Here is a 24840-nt window from a genome sequence, read left to right as displayed (position 1 = left end):
ATATTTGAATTTTTGTGCAAACTGTGTTTTGGTTGCCTCTTTCATTTTGACAATGCTGCGAATATGGGCATTGCTAGGCAGTATTCTCCCATGTGTCAATTAAATAATAAAAATCATCATCATCATCAGTAGCAGACATTCTATGTCATTGAAACAAAAGACCCACATGATTCTGTTGTTCATTGGTGATTTGAAAGTTTTTCAATATTTATGTGCCAAAGTGCAAATTTGTATAATGAGTCTCATAAATAACCGCAATTAATTTGCTAACGCTCTTGAAGCGACTAATAAATCCTCATTGGGTGGAGTGGATTTTGTCATTTTGGTTTTTGTCGAAACACATACCCTCCCATTAGCATATGAGCAAATGGTAAACATTTTTAAATCTTCTGAACTGGATTTGTAAAAAGCATATAAAACAATAAAGGCTCTTCCAAGTGTCAATCAACATTCAGGCTAGAATAAATAATTCGTTGTCAACGCTGGGACTGGGAGGAGCCCTGAACTGTCAACACAATAAATTATTGCCGAATGCCATAGGGACAAGCAATTTGCTATATTTACTAAATGTTTACATATGGATCTGCCCATACACAACAATTTAAGTTTAACACAATTTGTGATTTCATATATTTTTAAGAAGATCACACATCTTTTGTGAATTCTTAATAGCTCATTTAGTCTTAGTACCAAATTTAATGACAGAAGGGTTTCTAAGTTAACATGGATCTATCTAAAACAAAATAGAATCTATTCGCCAAAAACTTTCATTATAAAAGGGTGATAATTTAATATTTCCTAGTCCTTCCGCTGCCACTCTCTCAGACGGCTTTATGAAATGTCTTGCAAACGCCAATCTTGCCCATGAACATTCCACTAAGTAACAGGGGCAAACTTCTCACTTGAGGACGAGACAACTGTTGCAAGGCTGGCCACCTTTTCCCGGGAAGTATTTCTTAGGAGGCGGACTAGACTTAGTGGAGGGATGAATGCACGCTAGTTATCCTTAACGAGGTGTTGCTGTGCTGGCGCGACTGTGTGATTTGGTGCTGCGCATGACATGGCCTGGCACCTGCCTTGCCCATGTTGATGCAGCGGTGTTTGCCCATTGTTTGGTTCCCTTAGCTGTTGTGGTTGTGATCGGTCACCCGTGAGCGTGGCCGCGTTGATTGTAAAGTCCCATGTTGTTGCTGATTTATGTGGCGTAGCCCGTGAGGGCTGCCGTGTCCTGTTTGTGTTTTGTGTATATCGTCCGGTTGTATGTTTGATGCATACTTTTGTATGCTGGCTGAGGTCGGCTTAGGGCGATTTTTCCCATTCTGGTGACCAGTCCGAAACTGTTTGGGGTTCAACTGGTAGTAGTCTTTTAAGGCTACGAAGTCTGACCGGAGACTTTAATCTGGTACCACGGGTGTCAGGAGCCCCTGGAACTTTGGTTCCACCCTGACAATGGTGATGCCCCATTGGGGAGCAACGTGGTGGCTGTGGTTTGTACCCAAATCGCGGGTAGAGCATAAGCTCGGCGTGGAGTTGCGTTTTCAACCGGGTGCCGTGACCCATAGATCGGAAGGAGTTTTAGGTAGTGCTCCGCTCCTAGCCAAGGAGGTGAACACGTCCAAATACGTGGGATCAAATTGGTACTCATGTGTGGGTTACCACATGTGGGGTCGTTGGTAGACGCATTGTATTCACCCTTGGGCCTCGCAGGTTTGGGCCGTAATGGTAGGTATCTGCGTGAAATTCGACATTCGTGTCCATCTGTCCGTCCGTCCGTCCGTCGTTCTGTCCGTCCGTCTGTCCATCCGTCCATCTGTCCGTCCGTCCGTCTGTCCGTCCGTCCGTCTGTCTTTCGAAGGAGTAAAGCTAGGCGTTTGAAATTTTGCACAAATACTTCTTATTAGTGTAGGTCGGTTGGGATTGTTAATGGGCCAAATTGGTCCATATTTTGATACAGCTACCATATAAACCGATCTTGTGTCTTGACTTCTTGAGCCTCTAGAGGGCGCATTTCTTATCCGATTTGGCTGAAATTTTGCACGTGGTTTTTGGAATCTTAACCAACAACTGTGCCAGGTATGGTCTAAATCGGTTCATTACCTGATATAGCTTCCATATAAACTGACCTTGGGTCTTGACTTCTAGAGCTCCTAGAGGGTGCAACTCTTCTCCGAAATTTGCATGAAGTATCCTGGTATGATTTCCAACATTTGTGCCAACTATAGTCTATATCAGTCCCTAACCTGATATAGCCCCATGTAAACCTATCTCCCGAATAGACTTCTTGAGCCAACTCTTAAGTATGGTCTAAATCAGTCTATATCCTGATATAGCCGCCTTATAAACCGATTTTTCGATTAGACTTCTTGGGCTTCTAGAGGGCGAAATTCTAATCCAATATGGTTGAATTCATATGTCGTTTTGGTATGACTTCCAACAACTGTTCTAAGTGTGGTCTACATCGGTATGTAGCCGATCTCCCAGTTTGACTTTTTGAGCCTCTGGAGGGCGCAATTATTACTCGATTTGATTGAAATTTTCGAGGTGGTGTTTTTCTATGACTGGTGTTGTTCTTTTCGAAAAAGTCATTAAAAAACTTGACTTTTGCGATCCATGGTGGAGGGTATAAAAGATTCGGCCCGGCAGAACTTAGCACGCTTTTACTTGCTTAGTGAAGTCCATCAGATTGGCATTATCGAATTGAACAGCTACGGTTTGGACGAATTATAGTGCGGAAGATATGCCTTATGTGACGATGGGGAGTTTTGTTTTATGATCTACCACAGAATGTTCATCTTGAGGTATTTGAGTTCGCTAACAATAACCGGTTGTGATTTTCCAAACAAACATAACGCAATGCCACGGTTGCGCTTGAACTCTATTTTGTTTGTTCCGTATAGACTCAAAAACTAAGACGATCTAGCCATATTCGTCTGTCTGTTGAAATGAAACTACAGTCTTTAAAAAAACATATTTTGAGCTGAAACTTTCCATAGATTCTTTTTTTTTGTCCATAAGCAGGTTAAGTTCGAAGATGGGCTATATCGGACTTGTATCTTGATATAGCCCCCACATAGACCGATCCGCCGATTTAAGCCCATAAAATCTGCATTTATTATCCTATTTTGCCAGATTTGGACAGAGAGTTTTGTTAGGCCCCTCGACATCACTCTGCATTTTGGCCCAGGCTTGGCTATAGCTGCCATATAGACCGATTTTCGATTTAAGGTCTTGTACCCATAAAATAAATTCGCATTCGCATAAATTTGAGACAGTGAGTTGTGTAAGATTCTTCAACATTCTTCTTCTATTTGGCTCAGATCGGTCCAGATTTGGATAAGGCTGCCATATAGACCGATCTCTAGATATAAAGTTTTGGGCCCATAAAAGGCGTATTTATAGTCCGATGTCGCCAAAATTTGGGACAGTGATTGCGTTAAGCCCTTCGACATTCCTCTTCAATTTAGCCCAGATCGGTTAAGATTTGGATACAGTTGCCACCCAGACCGATTTCTCGATAAAAAGTCTCTTAAGAGGTATATTTATACTCCGATTTCGCTGAATTTTGGCACAGTGACTTATGTTAGCCTTTTCGATATCCGTGTCGTATATGGTTCAGATCGGTTTATACTTATTTGACTACTCAATATCCATGTCGAATTTGGTTCAAATTGGACCATATCTCGATATAGCTGCTATGGGGGCATAAATTATGCATTTTACAGCGGATTATGGCGAAAGGTGGTTTACATATATACCCGAGGTGGTGGGTATCCAAAGTTCGGCCCGGCCGAAACCCCCTTAAAATAGGTTTATTGGACGATAATGACAATATGGGTCTTAAATGAAAAGTATTGGGGAGTAGATTGCGAATATGATCAGGAATGAGAAATAGGCTTTATAATTTGTTGATTTCGGATGGGGAAGGGTCCGGCCCCCGTTACCCGAAAATACCACCCAAAATCAAAAATGGACCGATCGGGACTATATGGGTATCAAATGAAAGCTATTAGAGAGTATAATACGAATATGGTATTAAAATTTGGGTCTAAATAGCCGGCCCGATGGGGCCCAAGCCCAAAATTCTCCCAAACAGATATATTAGACGTTCATGATTACGAATCAGGCATACAAAATCAGATCGATCGACCCTACACCCCCAAAGCATCTTAAATGGGCATATGACCCACCATAACTTATGGCACTCAGTTTATTTGTTTGTTCCGTATAATCAAAAACGGCTGAACCGATTTTTTTTAACATTCTCACAGATTGTGTAAGTTAGTCGGAAGGAAATATAGGCTGTTTAATTTTTTGATATCGGAAGGGGCCGAACCTCCCCCTTCCCCAAAAGTACTACCCAAACCCAAAGGTTGACCGATAGGCACACTATGAGTATCAAATGAAAGGTAGTCTCCAGACTAGAAAACGAATATAGTAACAAGTAAAAGCGTGCTAAGTTCGGCCGGGCCGAATCTTATATACCCTCCCTCCACCATGGATCGCATTTGTCGAGTTCTTTTCCCGGCATCTCTTTTTAGCCAAAACAGGATATAAGAAAAGATTTGCTCTGCTATAGATAGAGATCGATTTATATGGGAGCTGTATCAGGCTATAGACCGATTCAGACCATAATAAACACGTATGTTGATGGTCATGAGAGAATCCGTCGTACAAAATTTCAGGTAAATCGGATCAGATCCCAGATTGGTTTATATGACAGCTATATCAGGTTATGAACCGATTTGAACCATACTTGGCACAGCTGTTGGATATCATATTAAAACACGTCGTGCGAAATTTCATTCCAATCGGATAAGAATTGCGCACTCTAGAGGCTCAAGAAGTCAAGACCCAAGATCGGTTTATATGGCAGCTTTATCAGGTTATGAACCGATTTGAACCATACTTGGCACAATTGCTGGATATCATAACAAAACACGTCGTGCAAAATTTCATTCTAATCGGACAAGAATTGCACACTCTAGAGGCTCAAGAAGTCAAGACCCAAGATCGGTTTATATGGCAGCTATATCAGGTTATGGACCGATTTGAACCATACTTGGCACAGTTGTTGGATATCATAACAAAACAGGTCGTGCCAAAATTCATTCAAATCGGATAAGAATTGCGCCCTATAGAGGCTCAAGAAGTCAAGACCCAAGATCGGTTTATATGACAGCTATATCAAAACATGGACCGATATGGTCCATTAACAATACTAACCGACCTACACTAATAAGAAGTATTTGTGCAAAATTTCAAGCGGCTAGCTTTACTCCTTCGGAAGTTAGCGTGCTTTCGACAGACAGACGGACGGACGGACGGACAGACGGACGAACATGGCTAGATCGACATAAAATGTCACGACGATCAAGAATATATATACTTTATGGGTCTCAGACAAATATTTCGAGTAGTTACAAACAGAATGACGAAATTAATATACCCCCCATCTTATGGTGGAGGGTATAATAAAATTTGGATCCAAGTACCCAGGAGGCCGGCCCAACCCAAAAACCCCTCTAAACAGATATATTCGACGCTCATATCAATATGGGTCTCAAATGAAAAGTATTCGAAAGTAGATTACAAATATGGCATACAATATTAGGTCCAACTAATGGTAGGTCGCCCCACCCCCTAATTTCCCCAAATGGGCATATTAGACGACCATGTCTATATGGGGCTCAAATGAAAGGTATTTGGGAGCAGATTACGAATATGACTTTTAAATTTGTGTTCGAGTCCAGGTGACTTTTTTCCTTCCAAAAATAAGTCAAATAGGTTGATTGACCCATTATGAGAATATGGGACTCAAATAAATGGAATTTAAGAGTACAAAACGAATTTGATATCCAATTTTGGGATACGCCCTAAAGCACTCCCTAAACTGAATTTCATTTCCGATTATGGCAATATGAAACTCAAATCAACCGTATTTGGGGGTAAAAAACGAATTTGATATCTATTTTCAGGGCAAAGTGCCGGTGGCCGCCCCCGCCTCAAACTCTTATAAGAAACAAAAATATTGCACTGAGAGACTAGCAGGATCGTTCTTATGTCTGTTTTTTTTATAGTTAATTTCCACTTCAATCTTTACAAACACTAAATTAATTGAAGTAGTTGTTCTTAGCCGTTGTAAATATCATAAAAATAACTACTAACTACAAACAAAAAATATTGGGTTGCCCAAAAAGTAATTGCGGATTTTTCATATAGTCGGCGTTGACAAATTTTTGTCACAGCTTGTGACTCTGTAATTGCATTCTTTCTTCTGTCAGTTATCAGCTGTTACTTTTAGCTTGCTTTAGAAAAAAAGTGTAAAAATAGTATATTTTATTAAAGTTCATTCTAAGTTTTATTAAAAATACATTTACTTTCTTTTAAAAAATCCGCTATTACTTTTTGGGCAACCCAATACAACTCAAGCAATAGTTACACAATACATAGTCTAACGAAGAAGCATATGCTATTGGCTGACCTATGCGTATTACAAACAAAGAACATCATAAGCATCCCACCATTTATCATTTATAGGTTTGATTTAAATTTTTCACAAATTGACAGATGCACTTACCGAAAATGGAATAATTTTTCGAAGAAATTTCGTCCCATGCTGGTTGTTGTCATCATTACTTTAAAAAATTCCATAAAAATTAGCAGCTGTATTATTCGCAATTTTTGTTGATGAAATTTTTGAAAATTCACAAAGGTAGCAGCAACCAATTACATTGTTGTGTAAAACGCATTAAATTCTTTTCGATGATTGGTTTTCATTGAATATGGCAATCAATTATGACTTTGGTAAAAATAAATTCAGGAAAATTATTTAAAATGCGTATGTTGATGTAATGTGATTAAATATCTGAATAAATGAGGCACTGGTTGTTTTTGTTATAAAAAATTAAGATGATTTCCACAATTTTTAAATTTCTATGGCCAACTTTTTTTGTAATCTTTTTTCTTTAAAAGAAAATGCTGGAAACACTTGTATGGTTTTGCTTGTTTAAAGTAGTAGTGGCACTACCATAAGGTGGATTATTGATTCATGCAGTCATCTCATTTTCAACATGTGTGCAATGTAATCCCGGAAAAAATGATAATACCGCCATGATCATCCAATTAAGGAATAACACAAAAGGCTTCTTTCCAATCAATATGTGATGTCTACAAAAGTCTCCACTAACTGATAAGAGATTTCCTTCCTTTTTGTACCCAGAAGTGATTTTCTGTAGTGCTAGAGTTATTTTCTATACAACTACCTTGCTTCCATGCTTTCAAATCTGCATCTAGAAAAAAATCGTTCAGAGAATTGGAAAATCGAGAGTATCCGCCGATCTGCCAGCCGATAATTACGGTTGCGATCAAACGAGTATTCCTTTTTGTACCCAGAAGTGTTAACTAACCCTGAAGAAAACCGCAAATGCTTCGAATTAAAAAAATTGGAATTTCAAGGATTTAAGAAATCAATCCGAGAGACCGATTAATATGTGGATATAGCTCACAAATTAATCGGTCTCTCGGATTGATTTCTTAAATCCTCGAAAGTCCAATTTTTTTAATTCGAAGCATTTTCGGTTTTCTTCAGGGTCATTTGCAACTGGATCATAGATATTGCAAATGATCCAGCAGAAAGGTCAAACTTGTACTTGTGTCGTTCTTATATCGTAGACACGTCTACGCAGTATATTCGATATAAGTACGAACTACCACAACGTATGGCCACTGAAGCATCCACACTTGATCTAGTTGAAAAGTCTTCTAACCAAAGACGAAACGCGTCCCATAGTGGTTAGTATGGTGTAGTCTATGGCTTTGCTTTCCATTGCAAAAAAATCTCCGATTATTAAGCCCACAAGCTCGATCATAAGCTGATCTTCGCCCTAACAGGCAAAAAACTCAGAGGTCATAACAGAACTCAACAAAGAACATTTCATCATATTCGGATAAGTATTCACCTGAGTCTGTTGAGCATAATCAATCGAACAAGTAAACCAGAGCTAAGTTCGTCCGTGACGAGTCTTATACACACACACCACCTTGGATCGCATTTTTCAAGATCTTTGCCTGGTATCTTTTTATAGGCAAAACAGAGTGTAATGGATAAGAATTGGTATTCTATTAGCGCTGTATCACGTTATAGAACGATTCGCGGCAAACTTGGTTTGAATGTTGGAGGCCACAGTAAACGGCATTATGCAAAATTTCAAACAATTTGGATAAGAATTGCGCACTAAGGGATTCAAAAAGTAAGCTCGGGATATCGGTTAATGTGGGGACTACGAATTTTGGATTGAGAAAACTTAAGGGTACAGGGAATGGAAGAAACAGTGCCTGTATTCATGTAAAGAGTAGTCTGCTCTTCTGTTTCTATTTTTCTTCTTTCGTCGCTAAGCACTGAAGATTCAGTAGTAGCCCAACGGGGGCCCAAGAAGTATGATCGGAAGATCAGTTTATGTGGGGACTTAGAATTCCTGGATTAAAACCACTCAAGGGTACAGGGAATGGAAAACACATAGCCTATATTCTTGCCAAGAGTAATCTAAATGTCTTTCTTCTTCCATCGCTAAGCACAGAAGATTCAGTAGAAGCCAGCCTTGAAGTTAGTAAGTCTCCGTTTAAGACCGGTATATTTAGGACAATTGACTACACATTTCCCGTAGGGAGGTAAGTCGTGTTTTAGTGTGGCCGTCGATATTTTACTATTTGAAAAAGTGCAGAAAACTCTTCAACAGAGTGAAAGCCACAAGGGCACCGCACGATTGGGACGTTTATAAGGCTGAGCTAAAGATATACAAGGGTGAGTGGAAAAAGGTGCAGAACAAATTTCGGGTGGAATTCTGCGGCTTCGTGGGGGATACATCTGAGGACTTTAGGATAAGGAAGATTATATCCTCGATACCTATTACGTTGGCATATATTGAGGAGTCAGAGAACGTATGAACAATGTATAGTGAGGAAACACTAGAACTACTCGTTGATACACATTTCCCGCTTGTCACTGGTATGCATTTGTCAGAGGTTATTGGGGGAAGTTGTGTCTGTGTTGAAAATCCTTTGGAAGCTCTATGTGCAACCGCAAAGTGGGCTACCGAAAGTGGTCTAGGCTTAAATCCGTGCAAGACAGAAGTAGCTTTTTTCAGCAGGACATACAAGTTACCTACAGTGGCACCTGCCTCCTTGTAAGTAGAGATTGGTCCATTTATTGAAAGCCCAAAATACCTGGGTGTTTTGCTGGACCGGAAATTGGACTTCAAACCAAATATTTTGGAAAGGGTAGAAAAGGCAACTCTTACCCTATACACCTAAAAGAGAGCCATTCGCAAGAGGTGTATACTACAATTGTCAGACCCATAATGTTATATGGTGTTGTGATATGGTGGACGGCGCTTCAAAAGTCTACCTTCAGTTCAATACTCAATGGGATCGAAAGGATGGCTTGTTTGTGCATCACAGCCGCACTCAAGACGACACCATGTGATGCACTGAATTTAATGCTACATATAAAACCTTGCTGCGACCACTGCCGTGAGGCTAAGGGAGTTTTCTCTTTGGCTATGTGGCGGCTACAGACTCTGTTGGCCTTGATACAATGTCCATTTATTGAAAGCGCAATATACCTGGGTGTTTTACTGGGAAGGAAATTGGACTTCAAACCAAACATTTTGGAAAGGCTAGGAAAGGCAACTCCTGCCCTATACACATGAAAGAAAGCCATTCGCAAGAGGTGTATACCACAATTGTCAGACCTATAATGCTATATAGTGTTGTGGTCTGGTGGACGGCGTTTCAAAACTCCACCCGAAGGTCCAAAGGATGGATTGTTTGTAAATCCCAGCAGCAATGAAAACTACACCATCTAATGCATTTTTTTACCCTACACCATAGGAAAGGGGTATACTAATTTCGTCGTTCCGTTTGTAACACATCGAAATATTGATCTAAATCGTCTTGATACTCAAAGTCGATTAAGCTATGTGCGTCCATCTGTCTGTCGAAAGCGTGCTAACTTTTGAAGGAGTAAAGCTTGCACAAATAGTTCTTATTAGTGTAGGTCGGTTGTGATTGTAAATGAGCCATATCGGTATTAGTACAAGTCGGTTGGGATTGTAAATGGGCCATATCGGTCCATGTTTTGATATAGATGACATATAAACCGATTATGGGTTTTGACTTCTGGAGCTTCTAGAAGGCGCAATTCTTTTCCATTTTGGTTGAAATTTTGCACATATCGTTTTGGTATGACTTCCAACAACTGTGCCAAGTATGGTGCATAACCTGATATAGCTCCCATATAAACCGATCACTCGATTAGAGTTCATGAACGTTTAGAGGGGCAATTCTTATCAGATTTAGCCAAAATTTGGTCCGTACCATTGGACCATAACTTGATGTAGCTCCAATAACATACCAATAATTATTATTATTGAGATATTGAGCTGAAATTTGGCTCAGATAGGTCTTTTTGATGCGCGCTGGTTAAGTTCTTGAACGGACCAAATCGGACCATATTTGGATATAGCTGCTATATAGACCAATTTTGCGGTAAAGGGTCTAATGCCCATAAATGCTTAATTTTTCGTCCGATTTCGCTGAAATTGAAAACAGTGAGTAGTTTTAAGCCTCCCGACATCTGTACCAAATAGGGTCCATATCGGACTATATTCATAGATAGCTGTCATATAGACCGATCTCCCGATTAAGGGTCTGAAGCCCATAAAAGCTTTATTTATTACCCGATTTTATTGAAATTTGAAACATTGAGTAGCTTTACGCCACCTAATATAGGACCTAAATGTGAATCAGATCGGACTATATTTAGATATATCTGTCATACAGGGTGGCTGATGAAAGCCGCTACCAAAAAAAAATGTAATAACTTTTTTTCTATTTAATAATAATAATTTAATAATTAATTTAATTAATTAATTAATTAATTTAATTAATAATAATTTAATAATTAATTTAATAATTTAATTTAACATGAATAAAAGAAAAATGTATTCCATACACCGAAAAAAAAATGTAGCAATATTCATCATTGTAGCAATATTCATCAGCCACCCTGTATATGCCGATCTCCCGATTAAGGGTCTGGGGCCCATAAAAGCTTTATTTATTACCCGATTTCGCTGAAATTTGAAACAGAGGGTTATCTTAAGCCTTCTGATATCTTACCTAAATATGAATCAAATCAGGCTATATTTAGGTATAGCTGTCGTATAGACCGTTATCCCGATAAAGGGTCTAAAGCCCATAAAAGCTTTTTTTTAACCGATTTCGCTTAAATTTTAAACAGAGGGTTATCTTAAGCCTCCTGATATCTGACCTAAGTATTGATCAAATCGGACTATATTTAGATATAGCTGCCATATAGACCGATCTCCCGATTAAGGGTCTGAAGCCCATAAAAGCTTAATTTCTAAACCGATTTCGCTAAAATTTGAAACATTCAGAGGTCTTACGCCTCCTAACATAGGATCCAAATGTGGTTCAGATCGGACTATATTTAGATATAGCTGTCATATAGACCGATCTGCTGATAAAGGGTCTGAAGCCCATTAAAGCTCTATTTATTACCCGATTTCGCTGAAATTTGAAACAGTGAGTAGTTTTAGGCCACCCGCTATCCGACCCAAATATGGTATAGATCGGTCTGTATTTAGATATAGCTGTCATATAGACCGATGTGCCGATTAAGGGTCTGAAGCTCATAAAAGCTTTATTTATTACTAGATTTTGTTGAAATTTGAAATACAGATGCAACAGTGACCTATATTTATTAGCCCACTTAATATCCGTGTCGAATTTGGGTGCAAAAGTTATCCAATTTTCACCGGATTGTGATGAAAAGGGGTTTTCATATAAACCCGAGGTGGTGGGTATCCAAAGTTCAGCCAGGTCGAACTTAATGCCATTTTACTTGTTTTCTTTTCTCCATTGTTGGCATGAAAAGAGATAGCGGGAAAAGAACTCGATAAATACGATCCATGGTGGAGGATATATAAAGGGTGATTTTTTTGAGGTTAGGATTTTCATGCATTAGTATTTGACAGATCACGTGGGATTTCAGACATGGTGTCAAAGAGAAAGATGCTCAGTATGCTTTGACATTTCATCATGAATAGACTTACTAACGAGCAACGCTTGCAAATCATTGAATTTTATTACCAAAATCAGTGTTCGTTCACCGTAACGTGTTCATTCACCGTAACGTTGCGTCCAACAGCATCTTTGAAAAAATACGGTCCAATGATTCCACCAGCGTACAAACCACACCAAACAGTGCATTTTTCGGGATGCATGGGCAGTTCTTGAACGGCTTCTGGTTGCTCTTCACTCCAAATGCGGCAATTTTGCTTATTTACGTAGCCATTCAACCAGAAATGAGCCTCATCGCTGAACGGTGAATAAACACATTTCGAACCGAACACTGATTTTGGTAATAAAATTCAATGATTTGCAAGCGTTGCTCGTTAGTAAGTCTATTCATGATGAAATGTCAAAGCATACTGAGCATCTTTCTCTTTGACACCATGTCTGAAATCCCACGTGATCTGTCAAATACTAATGCATGAAAATCCTAACCTCAAAAAAATCACCCTTTATAAGATTCGGCCTGGTCGAACTTAGCAGGCTTTTGTTAGATATTTAGGAAAAATGCATTCCCAATAATATCCTTCTTCTTCTTCTTCTTCTTGTGGCTTTATGCAATCTAGTTTAATAATTTTATTAAAAACGCTTCACTATGTTTTTTTTTGAAGTTTTCATATTTAAGTATTTTTTTTTTTTTTTTTTTTTTTTTGAACCGATTTTTTTTTATAATTATTTTTTTAAAAAACACAAATTTGATTGCTTTGAATTTTTGATTTTTTTTTTTTGTATCCCCTTTAATATTTTCTAAGAACTTCACTTAATCTTTAAAAAATCGCAATAATGGGGTTTTAATCTTTGAATTTTGTTTTCATAACTTCCTTTATTTGTTTTGTTTGGGCACCTAATAATTATGGCAGCTTCACATATTCCACAAAACTACTTGCCCAAGCGTCGCGCCACTTAAGCGGTGTGTTAATGACATAGCCTGCCACGGATGAGGCTTATGGGATGAATTATGGGCTGCTTCATTTGATCCATGGCAATTATAATTTCAAAGCACATTAACACTCTTCTTAATGCGCTCATACATACTCGTACTCGCATGACACAATCGGGCAGAAGCAACCACTTACACGTATACAACACTACTAAAGCGATGTTCTTAGGCGAGCAACAACGAAAAGGCTACCATAAGGGCTCACACCCATTAGGCTCCCTTTTAAAGTACCGTTGTCAAAGGTTGGTTCGTGTCGCACACTTCTCTCAAGGCGTCAGCATTTCGCTGTAATTTTGCTGATGATTCATTGTTGCGATTTTTTTGGGACTTTGGCACGGCGACCCATATGTGAGTGGGACTCCTCGATCGTCATGCATACGACAACAATTTGAGATTAACATTTTATGATTACAGGAATTACACCAACAACTATAACACATACTCGCATACACACATATATCAAACACACAGAAACATTAACGATACGATCGCGCGTCACTTGCGAATTACTTTTGCTACCGGTTCGGTTTGTCCGTCTTGTGCTCTTCGTTGTTAATGAGATTCAGATTCTTCTTCTTATTGCCCGTTTTTGTTTTGTTTTGATTCTAGCCCGTCTTTGCTATTCTATTCTTATTCTTCTTCTTTGTGTTTTCGTAAAGCAGCAACTGAACAAAACAAGGCGGCAGCGGCGACTACAACAACGTTGTTGCACGCATTCGTTCGGTTTGAAAGTTTTTCGGCGACTAAATCAGTTTGGCGATCCAGCTGAGTTTCTTGGCTCCATTGGATACTTTTACCCCACACACACACACACACAGGAAAACACTCAGCAAGAGGCCCACTGCCTGCCATCGCACACACACTCACACACATGTGCTGTCACTCTTACACTGGGATGTGAGTTGAGCACAACATTTCGCCATGACTTGGTTTGACGGCCGCCCGCCCATCTGTGAGTTGTCGTAGTCTCTCCGGAAAGAGTCGCAATCGCGATTACGAATGAATGCACGTGTGAGTTTGTGAATGTATGTAATGAGGCAAACATACATACATCCATCCATCCATACATGCATGTTAGTTTTCTTTGCCCTATTGTTTTGGTGTCTTCAGCCTTTGACTGCCGGTGGTGGTGATTGGCGCTGCTGACTGTGTCTTCTCATGCGAGTATCCATCATAGTGGCATTGTTTTGTTTTTTTTTTTTTTTCTTTGCAATATTTAAGATTATCTTGTAGTTCTTGTTGTTGTACAATTTAGTTTTGCACGTTGTTGTGTTATTGTTTCAAGTGTTGTTCTTCTGCCTTTGTTTGTTTATTAATGTACGAGAGATGTTGTTGGATTTGTTTTTATTTTCTTTGTATGGTTGAGACGACTGCAAAATTATTTTTCGCATGAGAAGGGCTTTCTTATATTCCTCCTTATGAGAGCTGTTGTCTCCAATGATTTTTTTTCGTACATGATTCATGTGGTTGTTATTGTTGATGATGACGATCAGTTTTTGCGCCTGCCCTATACAACTTTACAATGGTAGAGCCTCGGCTTAGATCATGTCGGCGAAATTTGATTACACTTTGATTGCATTCACTCTACATGTTTTACATGAAGCTGTTCAGGGATTTAAAAAGTTTAAAGAATATTTCTCAGAATATTATTGCCGAACTAATTAACCAAAGTGACATATTCAAGAGGAGAAGTTTTTTAACCTCTGTATCGATTGGCCAATGGGCTTGGCCTTGGACAGGATAAAACAAAGGGATGTGTATATGAGACTCAGACTCAGAATATTTCACCCATATATAATGTAGGACCATGGACAAAATTGCTGTATATAAACAAGGATCAAACAAAGGTAAATAAAAGAGAGTGAGAGAGAGAAAGATATATCAGACTCACTTAGAGGAAAAAGAAGATACATTCTAGATCCTACCGTTTTACTATCCAGATCGCTTAAAAAAGCCCAACAACTAGCGAATGATCTACCATCTACCAACTCAGACAACTTCTCAAACACAGCAGATGTTCTAAAGTCCCTCTGTTTCGACGTCCTTAAAACTTATGCAGACGTCGTTACTTGCAACCTTCAGTGCATCATCATGTTTTCTCATCAAACATTGATCTGTCATGCCAGACACTATGACTGAGATGTTTGTTCCAGCCAGCGACAGCTAAGCAGTAGACTAGATTGGGTCACATTTGGAGTGTACACAATCCCCTTTGGGACCATCTATCATTCGTAGCCCTTCGAGGATGATCCTGAAGACTAAACTCATATGTTACTAGAAGCATAACCACAGATTCCAGTTCTCCTGGAATGTGCAAGGCAGTTCCTAGTCTCGCAAGCTCATCTGCTCTACAATTACCTGGGATATCTCTGTGGCCAGGCACCCAGAAGAGATTAATTTTGAACTGTTTAGCCATCTCGTTGAGAGATTTGAGACAGTCGTGGACGTTTTCTGGAATATATTCCCCATAGTTTTAATGGCTGCATGACAACATATTTTAGCCACTTCTTTGAGGGGTAGATCTTCGCTGTGACGATGCTGAAGCGGGAGCGGCGATCTTATCAGAGTGTTACGATATTTGTACTTGAACAGGCAGGCTGCGCTGAAGGCTATGGCGTCGGGCCATTTGACATCGGGACTGATTGAAGACGCAAGCTTCCTAGAGCCATGGGAAGGGCTATCCGGCTCTGTAGGGCTTTCGGTCCATCAATGTATGACGGGAAATGAATCAGGCGACGAGCTGGCAAAAAATGAATCGCTGATTAACGCAGGACCTACAGTAGCTAACAGGTTAGCATGGCCGCCTATGACGCTGAACTCCTGGGTTAGAATCCCGGCGAGAACATCAAAACAGGTATTTTGCGGTGGTACCTTGCCATGTAAAAACTTCACCCAAGAAGGTGTCGCTCTGCGGCACGCCGTTCGGACTCGCCTATAAAATGGAGGTATCTTATCATTGCGCTTAAGCTTCAATTGGACACAACTCATTGATATGTGAAAAGTTTCCTTCTGTTACTTAGTGGAATGTTCATGGGCAAATTTGACTTGGAAGTGTGGGCGCCTTAGACGATGACAAAGCCATTGAGACTTGGGGTATTGCTGTGGCTTGCAGAGTGGAAGAGGAATGGCATTTCGCGGAACAAGATATCGTTGAGCCCGCATGGAGACTATGCTTTTTTTAATCAACCAACGCCCAGGGGATGTCCCCTATATATGCAGTGCATTGAAGAACAATCCTCTTCAATGCACTGTATATATAGGGGACATCCTCTGGGTGTTGGTTGATTGAGGATCTGAGAGGGAAGAGAGAGTATTGACTATTGATATTCGTTTTGAATTTCTGGATGTCGTAGGTAGCGGAAAAGACATCTGCCGGAAGTAGGTTACACATGCAACCATCCGTGCGAAAAAGGAATTTTCTAGGTAGTGCATGGTTTGATTAGCCGGTCAATCGATTTCAAACTGGTGTAAGCTTCTAGAAAGTCCTGTATATGTGACAAACAACTTCAATTCAGAATTCAGAAGACTGCTTTCCGTCACACAATCCTCATATCGATGATGCTAAAGGGAAACAATAGAGTTGGATACCCTACCATCTCCAATCAACACCAACGCCCGCCATTGGACTTGGTCAAGCACCCTAGGAAGAATTTTGGTGTTCCTGTTTATATATGAGAGTTATATACCATCCTAGGCTGATGTATATACGTTGTATAGATATTAAGGCGATTAGAGGGATTGAAATATTTCTTACACCACTTCAAAAGGCCCAAACACTTCAATATTTCCCTCAACACTAGGAATACAAGTTTTGGCCAATGCCCAGAGCATCAAGATCCTCTGACTGCTCAATATCTTCACCATCGATAGATATCGACGATCGTCAAGAGTCAGTGAATCGTTTGTGGGACAACAAACTGCATTGCGTTTTGAGTGCACTAAAACTCACTCTCTTCATTCGACCGCACTCAGAAATGACCAGCAAATCCCGACAGAGTGTTACGCCCATAATCCTCATCCTGTCTTTAATCTCCTGAAGAGCTGACTTAAATGCCTTGAAACTACTCAAGGATACCTTCACCATCAATTCCGTAATTATAAACCTCCAATCAACATCATTATTCCAAGATTCCGGTGTCTCCGTGAGTCCTGTCGTATCCTGTGGAAAATGGGTTTTCATCAAAAATCTCAACATGTCCTTCATTGTCTCTGATCTCACTCCCATGACGTCTGCAACATTTTTATTTTTATGTTGGCGGCGTTATTAACGCGGAAAAGCTTCCAGGAGGTACATTTTGCAGCTCTGGTTATTTTATTGTATTCCTTGAGCCATCTGTAATACACATCCTAATAAACTTCGGCTTTTTTTTACGACGTGCTCTGTTACAAAGTCTGTGGACTTCTTTTCGAATATTGCGAATCTCGCCGGTCATTCAGGTTTTTTCTTGGGCTGATTTCCTTTCCCGAAGGAGGACCCCACCAGTTCAGTCGAAGGATCCCACCAGTGCAGTCGTAACCCTGTTGATATTTTCCTCAATGTCTTCTATCCTTGGTCAATCTAAATTATCTTACCCAAGTCTTCTTCGGAGTAGTCTTCCGAATTGTGTCCTATTGGTCTTCAGCATATTCCGGAAGCTTATCGGTTTCGGCGCTGGCCGTGCTATCCTAAACCTAATGTAGCGATGGTCAGAGAAAGAGTGTTCCATGGAGACCCTACAATCCTGAACTTCATCCATATATTTTCCGAACATCTAATACCTCCTCCCTAATCCTATTAACAAAGGTAGTTACCAATATTAAGTGTTATCAGGTCGTTAGTATTCAAGAACTCCGTCAAAGCCCCGCTTAATAGCGTTGGTACTACCCCACGAAATGTGGTGAGAATTCGCATCGCACCCTATTAATACCTCGTTTTCAGTCTGTTTTTCTTTCCTCACGGTGTCTTTCTGGCGGTGTCGGAGAGTCGAAAGGCAGATATAGTGATGCCAGGTATGCTCCACCGTCTCCCTGTCTCACCACTGTTGCATCCGACGTTGACAACTTTGGGGAAAATATATAATTCAATTTTGTATAACAAATAACACAGGTTCTCGGCCGAGTACCAGTACTGGCGTGGAATAATAGGTCCAGTCCAGAAATTTTGTCGTCCTCCATAACTACTGAATTAAGGCAATATGAATCTTGCCCTTGCTGATTTTCTCCATCAGAACGTGTGTAGCAATCTCGCTCCGGTGGTGATTTATCTGGATTACCTTAAACATTGGTCCTCCAGTAGATGGGCATCTTGGGAGTTTGTGATGATCTCATCGTCTGCTCCCTTTTCTTTAGACTGCATCGACTTTCCTGTCACTGCACTGCCTGATGCCAAAGTATTAGGTTCTTTGCCTATCCTAGTCTTCCGCATCTTTATAAAGTCGGTAATGATTCCAACGTCGGGTCCCTGTTCGTTAGGTTGTATTGAGTTTCCATTCCCTGTACTGCCTGATGTTTCAATACTAGGATCTTTGCCTATCTTAGTGTTCCAAATCTTAAGTAAATGGTCTTCTTGGGGGTAGGTGAAGGTTCCTTCATCGGCTCCCTGCCTAATGTTTCAATATTAGGATCTTTATTTATCCTAGTCTTCTGAATCTCGAAGTCGGAGATGGGTCCGTCGTCGAGTCCCTGTTTGTTCAGCTGTATTGGGTCTCTCGCCCCTGCACTGCCTGATATTTTAGTATTAGGATCTTTGCTTCTTCTAGTTTTTCCAATATTGAGAGAGGCGGTGATTGTCTCGTCGTCAGCCCCCTGTTTGTTTGGCGGTATTAAGTCACCTGCCATTGCATGGCTTGATGTCTCAATATGAGGATTTCTGCCTATCCTAGTCTTCCCAATTTTGAAAAAGACAGCCTTGCTCCCGTAAGGCGTCATGCCTTTGGTCATAGCCAAACTCGTCACGGAAATTTGTTCTGGATCGTCCATGAAATTTGTTCTGCTATAGACAAGGAGAATTCCTTCCTCCTTCTCCACCCTGTGGAAGACCTCGCACTTCTCTGCGATCAAACCTTGGTTTTGCTTGCCCAAGAATCTCAACATGCGTTCTGTCGCAAATTTCCCGCCCGTTCCCTTGATGAAGACCGCTACCTTTATGAGCTGGGGAATGTACATTTTTCTCACCCGGTCGGGCTTTGCGCCCTCCCAGGATACCTCTGACAAGCTGTATGATGGTATCGGTACATTCCGCCGACGCAAAACACAGTGTAAAGATGTCCCCTCTAAACTCGCAGTTCATCATTTGTATGGGTGGACCCTCTACAGAGTTCCACACATGTTCAAAAATCCTACAGGATGCACTGCCAATATTGATGACTGCATAAGTCAGCTCATCTCTGTTGTGCTTCCTTGCAACACTGGCGTAAGAGGACGGCTTCCGACTTTGTCTACCTCCGCAGCAATGTCTGGAGTCTCCATTGCGGGATGGCTGGCTTGGTTTTCCCAGAGTACTTGAAAGCGGGGAGCTCTTTTTCTTCTTCAGCATTTTAGCAGTGTTATGCTCTTCGGGAGATCTGATTCTTTTTCCAGCCTCCGTAGAAGTGCTTGGAATGTCAGCTCTATCCCTTCCTACACTATTGGCCGAATACGCTCCAGGTTCCTACTCCTCTGTCTCCTTCGTCGTGCGCCGGATCGCTTTTTCGGTCTTTTTGTGAGCTTAGCAAAGATATCGCTCACTTCTGCCGTCATCCGGTTGCCTTCATCTCTCTATTCGGCTGCGATGACTGTTTCATTGACACAGTCGCTGTCTGAATCTGAGTCAGAAACACCACCTTTACTTAAAGGTTGGGGACGAACTGTGCATCCCTCTGGTTTATCCTTCTCTTCATCATTAATTAGTCTGACGACTAGTTGTGTGCTTCAAGCATTACTCTCGACTCCAGGTGCCAAGGCACCCACACCTATAGGAGGCGAAAACAACACGCTACGGTCAGACGCCACCACCGCAGCTGTTGGGCCTTTGGAGTCCATTTCTAGCCTACTCCAAAAAGGAGAGTTAAAGGACATACTGAGCCATATTTCAAACAAAACCAAGCTCCTTACTGTACTCTACTCAATTTGACAAAGGTGATCGGATAATAATTATGGCCTCTGGAGGCTCAAGAAGTCAAGATCTCAGATCGGTTTAAATTGCTGCTATATCAGGTTATGAACCGATTTAGACTATACTTAGCGCTGTTGTTCGAGGTCATAACGAAACACCTCATGCAAAATTTCAGTCAAATCGGATAGGAATTGTGCCCTTCAGAGGCTCAAGAAGTCAAGATCCGAGATCGGTTTATATGGCAGCTATATCAGGTTATGTACCGATTTGAACCATACTTAACACAGTTATTAGAAGTCATAACAAAACACTTCGTGCAAAATTCTAGCCAAATCGGATAAAAATTGCGCCCTGTAGTGGCTCAAGAAGTCAAGATCCAAGATCGGTTTATTTGGCAGCTTTATTGAAATATGGACCGATATGGTCCATTTACAATCCCAACCGACCTACACCTATAAGAAGTATTTGTGCAAAATTTCAAGCGACTAGATTCATTCTTTTGAAAGACGGACTGACGGACAGACGGACGGACGGACATGGCTAGATCGACATAAAATGTCATGACGTTCAAGAATATATATACTTTATGGGGTCTGAGACGAATATTTTGAAAAATTACGAAATTAGTATACCCCCATCCTACAGTGGAGGGTATAAAAATTACAAGAAATTAAGATCTGTAGCTATACCGAGTTGTTTGAAAACATTGTCACGGAAATATATACCTATGAGGAGGTGAACATAATTTTAAATAGAAGTTTGATAGGTTAAAATAAAAATCCACTTACGTGATAAATAAACCGGCAAACATTTTTATATCCAGTATAACATTGGCACTTACCTGAAAAATAATTAAGAAAATTAAATGTTATGATTCAATTTAATCTTTCCCACTACTGTGGTATAGATTATTAAGGCTCAGTAAATTTGTTTCTAATGCCCTTAAGGAAGGAAGGAAGGGAGATGTACCCGTTGATAACTATAAGGATCAACTCAGAATCATTTTCTGATTTTAATTAGCCAAGTCCGTTTTTCCGTCTTTCCAAACTCTTCAGTTTCTTTCGGTGTAATACGCAAATCACATATTTCTAGGGGTGATTTGCGTATTGCCACATTTGTTTTATATGTTTAGTGGCATTTTAATGTTAATGTTAATATCTCTAGCAGAATTGATCATAAGAAAAAAAGACATGCTGGCGACGTATATGACCCTTTTAATTTGTGTGCATCTGAACGAGACCGAGAGTTGCCGAGTTACTGAGTAATTGCAGATCGTTAGGAAGTGAGTCCCAAAGACGTACAGCGAATATGAACATATGCCATTCAGAAACAAGCCTACGATAAATTTTGGCAATGATTTTTTTTACCTCTAAAAGATCTGGCGAAATCAATGAATCCATACAGATATTGTGGTGCCTGCGTGTAGATCAGTTTATGTAGGAAAGTAAGCGACCTCAGGTATAACAAGTGCTGTAAGGAGACTCCATTCAGGGATAAAGAGTATTCAGAGATGGAGTTGCGCCGTCTCAAGCCAAATATATAACGAGTAACGCAATTAAAAAAGGTGTTTAGCGTGCGTCTACTTACCGAGTCGCAAACAACTCACAGTCGTAGAGAATGCCAGGAACAAGATAAGTCTTTGCCAAGAGAGACCTAACCCGCAGCGGAGTAACCGACTGGGTGACCGTAATTTTGAATATCCCTAACCAACTACAGAGTCGATATGATTACTCCAAGTCAGAGTGCTATTTATAACCACACCCAAGTTCTTCGCATGAGGAACGATTTGCAATCTAGCGTCTTTAATGAATATACCGACATCATATGAAAAACGAGACATCCTGTTTCTGATAACCACACACTTGGACTTTACAGGGTTGAGACACAGGTCATTGGCTTTCGCCCACGTGCTGACTCTTGACAGATCATGATTAAGCAGACGTATGTTTTCAGCAATCTCATCCTTTGGACTGCCGATATATATCTGTACATATGTGCCAAGTCGTTACTGCACAATGAAAAGAGAAGAGGGCCCAGAATTGATCCCTGAGGAACACCTTTTAAAACAAGCAGAGGCGACGATACAGAAGACTTATAACTGGCGGACTGAGTGCGGTGTGACAGTTACGACAAAATAAGACGAGCGGAAGTAGACGAAAAATTGTAAAGATGTCTCATCTTATCACTTAACAAGGAATGATCCATCAAATGCCTTAGAATGGTCACGAAGAACAAGGAAATTTATCTGGTCATTCTCCAAATTGACCCTGATCCTCTCAGTGACCTCTGCCAAGGCAGGTCGAAACCCGGACTGTCTCACATATAACAAGGAATTCTCGTTGACAAAAGACGACATTTGCATATACAGCAATTTCTTAGCATTTTCTCCTTTAACAAGTAACAAAGAATCGCAATTGGACTATACTCCTTGGAATTCTTAGGCAGTGGGATGACCTTGGAATGCTTCCACGCTAATGGAAAATAACTCGTGATCAAAATCCTATTGAAAACATAGGTTACATTAGAAATAATAAGGGGGAGCAAGAGTCTTACAAATCTAGGATCAATGACATCAGATCCGACAGCGTTAGACTTTACAGTCGCGACGCACTCAAGGACATCGGTGGGACCAATACAGCTGAAGCCAAAACCAGAGTCGTCACCGAGAGAGGGGGAGATATTAAAGCCATAGAAATTGGAATCAACGGGGATCTGTGGGAAATTAATAAAGGCATCATTAAGCCCATTGATGTCCAAGTTTGTTGAACATCTATTAGTATCTTTCTCAATTCCTATGTCTCTAATAACCTTCCAAGTTCTCTTGGAGCCTATTGTGGAAGTAAAGCGTCTATAATAGTAGTCTTTCTTGGCTATCTTAATCAACTTATTGACGTGGTCTCTTGCTGAGCGAAAGGCATCATGTAACTCAGGCGTACTGAAACGTCTCCACCTGCGAATCGACATATTCCTCTCGTGAATAGCCGAACGAATATCCCGGGAGAACCACGGTTTCGATCTGGAGGACCCTTCTTTAGTCTTGAGTGGAACCATAAGTTCCTGTAGGTCACGGATATTCTTCTGTAGAAAGACAGTTTGTTCATCGATAGTTTCCATACGAAATATCAGATTTCAGTCGATAAGCACAGCACTCAAAAGCAAAAAATCATGGTCGAGACTGGCAAAATCTCACCAGGAATAAGTTTCCCTAGTCCTGGTGAGCTCAAATTCATAACATAAAAAGATCAAGTCATGGTTCGAAAACATGAGGTTGACAGTTGGTCGTATAGGAGGACTTTAGAAGTGTCACTTACAAAGTACAGATAGAGAAGCGTGCTGGAGCATGCGGAAAAATGCGTGGGAATTGTTGAATTGACAGGAAAAAGCCCCAAGGAGACATTTCAAACGTCAAGCCCGTGTCCTGTAAAACGTTAGAGTTGAAGTCCCCAGCAACCACAATGTCTATTTAAGCAAGAGAGAGAGAGAGAGAGGTTGAAGCACAGAGAAAAAAGAGAAAAAGAGAGAGAGAAAGATTCAAGCACAGAGAAAAAATCTCGCGTATCCGTACGGTTGTTCGGTCTATAAACGCACCCCACTAGGAGCTTGTTATCGGCAGCAGACACCTCAACAAAAACATACTCAATTGGGCCACCTGGGTTAGACTTTATACATAACTGAGTATTCAGGTAGTTTCTCACATACAGAGCGGTGCCGCCCCCACGACGTAATCTATCAGCCCTGTCCACACTACATCTAAACTACACATATATACCGACTATAGCAACATTTAGCTCAAATGTGGTTTTTGGGAGTAGAGTATGAACCTCACCCCAAAAAGACACCGCCATACCGGACATATTTGGTTGCCCAAAAAGTAATTGCGGATTTTTCATATAGTCGGCGTTGACAAATTTTTTCACAGCTTGTGACTCTGTAATTGCATTCTTTCTTCTGTTAGTTATCAGCTGTTACTTTTAGCTTGCTTTAGAAAAAAAGTGTAAAAAAGGATATTTGATTAAAGTTCATTCTAAGTTTTATTAAAAATGCATTTACTTTCTTTTAAAAAGTCCGCAATTACTTTTTGGGCAACCCAATATTTACTGTCCATAGCAATATAAGGCTCAAATGGGAGTAGAACACCAATATGATATTCACATTGGGGCGAAATATCTGAAAGGCTGTACAAGCACCACCCAACAGGCCTTTTTTCCTGATCGTGCCAATATAGGGCTCAGATAAAATAATAGATTGAAAGAAGGCGCAGTGGAGAGGGCCCTGTCCAGCTTGCTATGGGTATTAAGGCTAAATGAATTTGTTTCTAACATCCTTAAGGAAGGAAGGAAGGAAGGAAGAGAGATGAACCCATTGAAGTATAAGGATCATCTTAGAATCATTTTCTGATTTTCATTAGCCAAGACCGTCTTTCCCTCACTCTCTCTCTCTGTACTATTCAGTTTCTTTCGGTGTAAGACGCAAATAGGAAATCACATTTCTAGGGGTGATTTGCGTATTTCCACAATTGTTTTATATGTTTAGTGGCATTTTAATGATAATGCTAATATCTCTAGGCGAATTGATCATAAGAAGAAAAGACATGCTGGCGACGTATATGACACTTTTTGCGTCTTAACCTGCAATGGGTAGATCTTCTTTGAGTTTGGCTGTTTGGATGATGGTG

General features: G+C 40.4%; 1 protein-coding gene across 3 annotated transcripts in view; it reads right to left on the bottom strand.

The window, feature by feature from the left end:
* LOC106081128 (protein sprint) overlaps positions 1 to 24840 on the bottom strand; it is an 840648-nt gene that overhangs the window by 406311 nt on the left and 409497 nt on the right. The window contains exons 1-2 of one of the 3 annotated variants that reach the window (XM_013242878.2): positions 13230 to 13844; positions 6578 to 6799 (exon numbers count right to left, since the gene is read on the bottom strand). The exons of the other annotated variants lie outside the window; for them this stretch is intronic. Coding sequence (XP_013098332.2) covers positions 6578 to 6651 — 74 coding nt within the window. The 5' untranslated portion in view covers positions 6652 to 6799; positions 13230 to 13844. Of the gene's footprint in view, positions 1 to 6577; positions 6800 to 13229; positions 13845 to 24840 lie in introns of those variants that run through there. 3 annotated transcript variants of the gene reach the window in all.

This window comes from Stomoxys calcitrans, chromosome 4, assembly GCF_963082655.1.
Source record: "Stomoxys calcitrans chromosome 4, idStoCalc2.1, whole genome shotgun sequence".
NCBI lineage: Eukaryota > Metazoa > Arthropoda > Insecta > Diptera > Muscidae > Stomoxys > Stomoxys calcitrans.
Note: the sequence above shows the minus strand (reverse complement) of the source record. Positions and strands in the feature narration are given on the sequence as shown.